General features: G+C 36.9%; 1 protein-coding gene across 1 annotated transcript; it reads right to left on the reverse strand.

Annotated features, from left to right (window-relative positions):
- Positions 1-2,926: 2,926 nt before the first annotated feature.
- Positions 2,927-5,745, reverse strand: LOC147863608 (cytochrome P450 94A2-like). Its single transcript, XM_087319831.1, has one exon. It carries the CDS (start codon positions 5,591-5,593, stop codon positions 3,374-3,376), a length of 2,220 nt encoding a protein of 739 aa, XP_087175957.1. The 5' UTR covers positions 5,594-5,745; the 3' UTR covers positions 2,927-3,373.
- Between the last annotated feature and the right edge of the window lie 2,829 nt (positions 5,746-8,574).

Here is an 8,574-nt window from a genome sequence, read left to right on the forward strand (position 1 = left end):
GTCTCATTTGTAAAATTTTATAACTAATGGAAGGAGTTTTTTTTGGAAAAAAAGAAGAAAAAAAGAAGAAGAAGGTTTTACTATCAAAGTGGAGTGAGGTCCAGGAGATAAGTGGTAGAGGAAACTTCAAGGCCTGATTCACAAACCACCATGTTTGTAAGTATGCTTGGTAAACGCTATCGATGAATCTAAGAATGAGCTCAATTCATTGTCAAAATGAGGTGTTTTATTGTCATGGAGGAATCAAGAATTGCATGTATTTAAAGTTGAGAAGTACTCCAATGTGCAACCATAAATGTGTGGATTATGATTCTAGAATGCATAATGAACCATAATGCATTACAATCCTACGTATGGTTGTTTTACAAAATGGGAAACATCATTAAAAAGTCAATGTTATCAAATTCTCTTGTATCAGTATTTCCCCATGTGTGTGTGCACATGCACGCTATTAGGTTTGAGGTGTTATTTTGTATTCTGAGAGCTTGTGATAAAGGGTGAATTTTAAGGGATACTTTTATTAGCTTATGGGAAAGGAGAACTATTTTGGCCAAATATCCCCTCTACAAAATATTTAAAGCTCTACTACACACTAAAAAATTAACTCAAAGCTTTCGGGTTCTTGAAGATCTACTAAAAGAATGGTTTTCAATCCTTTATAGGAGATTATAATTTGAGTTTAGAAGGTTTTGTATTCATTAAAGATGGCCTTGTTTGCTATTTGTACACAAGGGTGTTAAATTTTAATCCATTAACCATAAGTTTTCAACATGCTAAAACAAAATCTTGTGCTCTAGAGTCTAGACTAAGTACTAAGAACATGTGTTGCTAGCTTCTTGAAAACATGATGCATAAGTTAGAGGAAAGATATAGTCATCAAAGTAAGAAACATATTGATGAGTGGAGTGTGGGATTTCAAAATTTTCAAACTTCTCATTTAGTAAATTGACAAATTTAGAATGGTTTATGAGAATTGATGAAGTATGTGTGATGAGTTTATTGATTTATTAAATGATGATAACTCTCTTGATTTCTATGTAATGGCTATGGTTTGACATTTTGTGAGACTCCAAATAGTAACGTCCCAATGCAATATCAACACATAACAATTTCTAGAGGTCGTGGATAAAGATGCAAAAGCATAGTATGAATGAAGCACGATGTTATAAGGCATGCCAAAGAGTGAGATTTGGGTATTTATGTGTATGTTAGGTGTATCCAATGGTGTATTGTGAGGCCATATTGAAATTGATGTGATATGACATCCCAAAGAGTGAGATTTGGGAATTTGTGGGTATATTAGGTATATGCAATGGTGTATTGTGAGGCCATATTGAATTTTACTCAAGATAGATCTTGTTGTCCACCTTGGTCTCTTATTCAAAGGCACTAATTAAAAGTTCTCTTCGATTTATGAGGGAGCTATGGGGAACAAGAGGATTGCAATATTCTATTGTTAATATGATTAAACTAGATTCATTACACACTGTCCAAAAAACGTCTTTTGGGTGATCAAACGCATACATTCTATAAAAAATTAAATGGATGCACTTGGAAATCATGTTCTCTTGCAAGCTTTGACCAATGCATTACTTTGAATTTTTATGTGAAAGAAAAAATGTTGTTATTGAAAAGATATTTCTTGGCTAGGATATTTTGATTCATATGTCCATTTAATGTAAATTGTTGAATTATTTAAGCCATGTAGAAAACCTACTTTTTTTACATTGACAATTTGACTTGGTACAATTGGATCTCTACTCTTTAGATGGGCTCCTATGTAGCACATTGGTGAAAATCAGAACACTTTGTGGATTGATTTTATCAATAAAAATCACCCATAGACAAGAATCCGTTGGTAAATAGTTTGTCAATATTAGAATAGGTACTAGTGTTTGTGAACATTTAGATATTGACCCCCTAAAGTTTGTATTGAAAACATTAAGGTCAAATTATGATTAAGGCAATAAATAGATATAAAATGCGATAAAGCCAAGGCATTTAGAGGTTGATAAAGTACTCAAGTCTACCTACCACTTCAATGATCACGAGTCTCATCACATTCCTATTTTTGATAAAGTTCTTTGTAATCGGAGAACAATAGACCCTAGAATTTGTCATTGTTTTTTTAACCTATAAATTCGTATCCACCAGTTGACGCATTGAGAGATTACAAGGGTAGTTGGACATCTATAATTGATGGTTGTCTATCAAGAGTAATGTCAAGTTGAGAAACACTTATACATAGGAGATACTCAAGATAACTCATATGCAACGACCCAATCATAGCATGTCAATTTTCTTTGTGTAGATTGAATGTCCATGCATGTCTACATCATGATTTTACCTAAAGAAGAAAATATTCTTTATGAATACTTGATTAGATATACTCCTAGTATGTCAATAAAGGAACCGAGTTTGCCTTTGACGTATAATGTGGAGCCCATGTAAGATCATTAATTTTGTTTGTTTTATTGTTCTCAATGTAATTAGCGGGAGTGCATTAATTTGTCATTTTCACATCAATATGTCAAATCAACAATTATCAATTAGTTAAGTTCGAGAAAAATATCTGAAATAAAACTAGGACTCATTAGGAGAAAAGAACAAGGAATGAAATGATGGGGCATGTGTGAAGTTCCTTTTCGAGGGACTTGGAATTATTATAGTAATAAAAAATCCATTCTCCAAGAAAATTTGAATTAAGGCATGCCACTACTAGTCAAGCTGAATTAGATACCAGATTCTATTGAGAAGACATTTCTCTAAGAAACAATGATGTAGCAGACCAAGATATTGCTTGATGCCCAATAAATCAATACACAAATTATGGCTTCATGACTTTGTAAATTAATGTGCCCAATATAATAAAAAGCAAAACACCCAAGAGAGAGAGAGAGAGAGAGAGAGAGAGAGAGAGAGAGAGAGAGAGAGAGTAGTTTTACAGTTACTCATAAAAAATAAAACATACAAATTTTACAAAAACTTTTCAAATAAGGCTCATTAGATTGCCTCTTTATGAGTTAGTGATACAAAATAGGACAGTCTCTTTAGATTGTGCTAATACAAATAGGAGTGTCACTTTAGGGTGGGAGTACTAGTAAAAAAACAAAGAGGCTTATAAAAAGAGCTGAATGGAATTCTTTATCCAACAAAAGGGCATGCAAGGGATAGAGCATAAGTTAAATTTGAGGAGGCCAAATGAATATTCGCGAAATTTAGACAACACATAAATGTTAACTTCAAGGGATCTTGTCCGAGGCTAGCGACATTTAAAGATTTTCCTTAAGTTTCATTGGAAGAACCCTAATAGCGATCTTAGAGAGAGAGAGAGAGATTTGGAGTATGCGTGCAAACTTAAAGTTGGTGTGCTCTAAGGGATCCTAGGGAAGTTTATAGATCGCCTAGCCTTGACATTGACCTCGCTAGTTTTGGTCATGGGTAACATGGAAGTTGAAGAAGAGGAGCGGCGACGGACATTGACAGGAAGTCCCTCCAACATTTTGAGAGTGATGGCAATGCCATAGTAGGGTTCGAAGTCTGGGTGGGCGAGCGAGATTCGGAAGCGGCGGATGATGGCAGCTGCCGCACACTTCATCTGGAGGATGGCCATATCCTTACCTATACATGTGCGCGGGCCTCCTTGGAACACCGGGAACTTGTATGGACTTACTTGCACAAACGTGCCTACATTGTCCTCGTCACCCGCGATTGTGTCAGTCTTTTCGAGCCATCGTTCAGGTTTGAACTCATGGCAGTCGGAGCCCCATATTTTGTCCATTCGTGCCACGGCATACGCATTGTATATCAGGTGTGTTTTCTTGGCGACTTTGGTCCCGTTGGGTAGCACATCCGCCTCCTCCACGAGCTTTATGTCATGAGGCACGGGAGGATACAATCTTAGCCCTTCGTGTATGGCAGCATGGAGATAAGTCATCCCCTTCAGCTCATCATATGTGAACTCTTCTTCCTCTTCTTCCTCGTCTTCACTTTGCATATCTTGACTATGCTCTTGACCAATGTTGTACACTCCATCATATTCATTCACACTAGACTTCTCACTTCGCTTAACTTGCGTGGACTCATCACCAAACTTATCCCCAGCTAAATCATGCTCAAAATGGCCACTCTTAGCTTGGCCTGATTTCTCCCCACCCACATACATACCTTGACCATACAAGGCTTGACTACACTCATCCTCAATAATTATATGCTTCTTGACTTGGCCACACTCCTTCTCATCTTCTACATGGTTTGCTTGACCAAATTCATGCACCACATCCAAATGAACCCTATGACCAAGCTTCACCTCACCTTGCTTACATTGCTTACCTTGTTCACCATCTTGACCAGGCTCTGTTACCGTCATCATCTTCTTCGATTCCGCATCGCCATGAAGACCATCGCAGGGATCAGGAGCTATTTTTGCACTGTGATTCTTCTTCTTCTTTGCCGACTCCTCCAGGGAAGGCTTCTTCCGCATTTGCAGCACTCTAGTTACCTCGTCATAGATTTTTTCTTCTATATGAGGGTGTTTGATAAGCAACCAGAAGAACCAAGTCAACCCAACAGAGGAGGAATCCCTCCCAGCTACCATGAAGCTAATGCTAGTGTCACGAAGGAACTCATCTTTCTTCCGATCCTCTGACAGATATAGCTTCTCGTAATCACCAGCATATTGCTTCTTGTCTTCTCCCACTTTCTTATCTGTCTCATTAAATTGCACCATACTCATTAATCTTGATAAAAGATCACATGCTTCTTGCCTATCCTTCATCAGGTGTTCTTTTTTCCGCCTTGCGATCACATTCATGGCGAAGCTATGCACCACATGTAGGGCTTCGGAGAGCTTCCTCTCGGGGCCCACATTCATGGCCCTGGCGAACTTCCATAGCCAGTTGGGCAAGAAGAACCTCTTGAGGATGAGCTCCGAGGCGTCATCAAACGCCTGCACTAGAGGCCCATTCTCTAAAGACAAGTCTAGACAGGCTGGGTCTACACCCAGGGTCACTTGGCACACATTATCAAAAGCAAATTTCATAAAGATGTCTTGTAAATCTATACTCATTGCCGGAGACGATGAGCATGCTTCTTTCAAGACTGGGACAAGGCGATTCGTGACCTCATTCTGGACAGTGCGGAGGATGAAGGTCTTAAGAGAATGTGCCGAGAAGCCATTGATTGTCATCTTCCTTTGGAACTTCCATTGGTCTCCGTCCGTATTAAAGATGCTGTCCCCTAACATGTCTTCCATGACCATGTGAAACCTAAAGCCTTTGCTATAGTTGGGAAAGTTGGTCTTCAGCATGTGCTCTATGACAAGTGGGTCAGCCGTCGTGTGGAACTCCATCCCGAAGATTTTGGTTGAGAACGTTAGGTCATCTTCATCGTACATTATCTCGGCTACAAAGTCATGCAATCGGTGGATGTTTCGAAACAAGGGGATTGCTGTCCCTATGAAAGGTAGGGCACGTGGAGGGCCAAACAACCACCATAAAAACATGGTAATGATTAGGCTCACCGGTATCATAATCTCTCGAGGGATTGAAAGCAATGATGAAACCATCATATCTATGTTCCTTAGAAACTCCATGGGATGATAAACTTGTAGGGTTTCTCAAAGAATTTGAAATGAAATTGGATTATGTTGTAGACTATATTGATTTACTAAGAATATGCTTTGAACACTAGGTTACAAAGTTTGTGGAGAGAACTTAACATCTACAAATGCTTGATCTTGGATTCATCCTAATGGAAGATACGTCAATATATGTATGCTACGGATGTGAGGTAGTTGAGAATATTGCTTTGATGTCTCCTAAATGTATATCTACCCAAATGTAACAATGTCGTGGCCAACCATGCATGATCTAGGATTCGCTCATAAATTTAAATGACCTATCCAACATCGTGTTTATTACACCAAGAAAATAGATAAGCAACTGAATGAAGTGTAAATGAATCATCCCAACACAGGAAAATAATGTATATAAAGGCAATATGTACTCTCAAATTAAATAAACACATAGATTACAGTATTGAAGTACCACGAACTATTTACACTAGGCCAAGTGCTTTTTCCATGGACACTTGATTAAGTTATACCTCGTATAATATTGCGTCATGATAATTTTCTTTGGTTAGATGCTGGTTGGGTAGAGTATTTAATGATTGCCAACTTCTCACCATTTACCGTTTTATTGAATGGAAATGGTTAGGTGTGCCAAGGTAGACAAGGAGTGTAATCTTTCTTGTTTTTAATGTTATAAAGTGAAAGTTTACCTTTTCTTATTGCAAAACTGGGAAAAGAAATCACTCTACTGAGATTTCAGCCTTACTTTGAGCGCGTACTGATATTTTCTGTATGCTTTATTTTTTGTGGGTTTTTACCTCAAAATGAAGTTTCCCACGAGTAAGTAATATATGATGGTCCCAAAAAAGAAATCAATCACACATTTTTTTAGCATTATATATAAATATTACTAATGGGAAATCTCAAAGCCAGGAGAAATTCCACAATAATAATAATAATAATTATTTTCCAACAATGGTTTATATTATGTCTAAAGTGATTTTAATTATATATGAATAGTGCCTCATGTCGATGGAGGAAATACCTAGAGAGGTGGCTGATACCTCCAACATATACAACCATTAACCATGCAAAAGGCATTCATCATTTCCCATCTCTTCTTAAAAACCTCTTGCTTTCAAAAGACTATATCTAAATCACCCTTGATAGCATCATATTCTCCTTTCCGTGTATGCACCAAAGTCAACCAAGTCTCCTTGACTACATTCACAACATTCCACTGAATTTCTTGAAATATCCCTTGATATCTACTAGTCCACAAAATCCATAAAACTATTGAACTAATCATCTCCCGAACCACACAATCCTGTACTGAATTAATAGACATACCTAGCGACACTTCCGCGACATATCGACCTCTCGTATACAATGCAAAGTTAACATTTTCTTTTTCATAATCTTATCGTTCACCCTTGATATCTGCCCACATCATTGCCCCCATTTATATACTCTAGAGCCATATATCTCATGCAAGAGACACAAAAAACAATTTCCAAACCAATTTAGTTGCCATATATGACCACAATACACAATCAAGAGACTCTGTTTCTAACCCACACAAATCACACATCTTATTTACATCTTGACAATACATCCAAACCATAACAGGAACCGCATAATGAACAAGCAACCATCTAAATACAATAATCTTCTTTGAATTTGCATGGCCCATAGCCATTTCCAAAATGTTGCCATGCGAGTAGGATCAACATTATAACTCAACTATGTCTTAGTTGCTGTCAACCAGTGGGGCACCATATGCCTTCTCATTTCCCTTCCCAATCGACACGAATATTGAAAAAATGGAATCAACCAAACATTACAACGATAATTTACAACATGTTGCATTAGACACACTAGAAAGATAGTGCATTTTTATGTCATTAGAGATGTGACAAACATAAACGGATCATCATGGAGATAACCTAAATAATTGATATGGACAAGAAGTTGATTGCCCATAATTTCGCTGGTTAGGGACAATCCAAAGTGTCCATAAAGAACATATACACGTTTTTGTTTGTCTTTATAGCAATGCATTATTATGGCCCCACACATGCAAACTTAAAGCATTCGCCGAAAGTTGGGAAGTGAAGAAAAAAAGTTGACTTTTCTTTAGTAGTATCCATGTGCCAAAATATGAGTTACCCAAAAAATTGATTCCTTTGAAAGTTATAATATATGAAAGATTATACAAAACGAGATAATGCGATGCATAGCCTTTTATCAACAATTAACCTCGAGAGACCATAGAGAGAAAGTCATCGCAAATACCCCCTACAAATAAGGCAAACTTTTAATTTCATGTGATTCAAGAGTTATTATTTTTGGGTTGGTGCATTTCAAGCGAAACTTAGTACAAATTTTCTAATACAAAGTTTTTTTTATACCAAAAGTTGCTTAATGAAACTTAGTGCACATTTTAGATGGGTGTTCCCTCCAAGTGTTCCTAACATCTAGATGGGTGCTGCCATGAGGAGCGAATGGAGGACATCTATGCTGAATTCTGTTTTGTATGAGGCTCACGTGGAGAATATGTGTTCGAGTAATGCTATACACATAGAATGATGTGGTGTTTTGGAGTTGTTTTTTTTTATGTTGTTTCATCTACACATTGTTTTCCTTTGACATGCAAGATGTCTTGTAAGATATGAGTTGTAAATGATTCCTTTGTACATTCTTAACTAATGGAAGTAGATGTTTTTGGAATGGAAAAAAAAAACTTAGTGCACATTTTTTACCTAAAAGTTCTATTTTTAGGTTGATGCATTTAAACTTACTGCATTTTTTCTAACATGTGTAAGATTCAAACGTATATCCTCTAACTTAATCACAAAGCTAAACAATATAAGCCTTGAGGCATTACAATGACCTTATCAATAGTGTCATAACATCACAATATATGTGTGAGAGGTTTGGAGCCCACACATGAATTTTTAAATTTTTTTTATTTTACAAATATTAGTATGTATACAAAAAAG

Source organism: Azolla caroliniana, unplaced genomic scaffold (genome assembly GCF_043228905.1).
Source record: "Azolla caroliniana isolate FFs.n. ecotype wild unplaced genomic scaffold, voAzoCaro1.0.p SCAF_5, whole genome shotgun sequence".
NCBI lineage: Eukaryota > Viridiplantae > Streptophyta > Polypodiopsida > Salviniales > Salviniaceae > Azolla > Azolla caroliniana.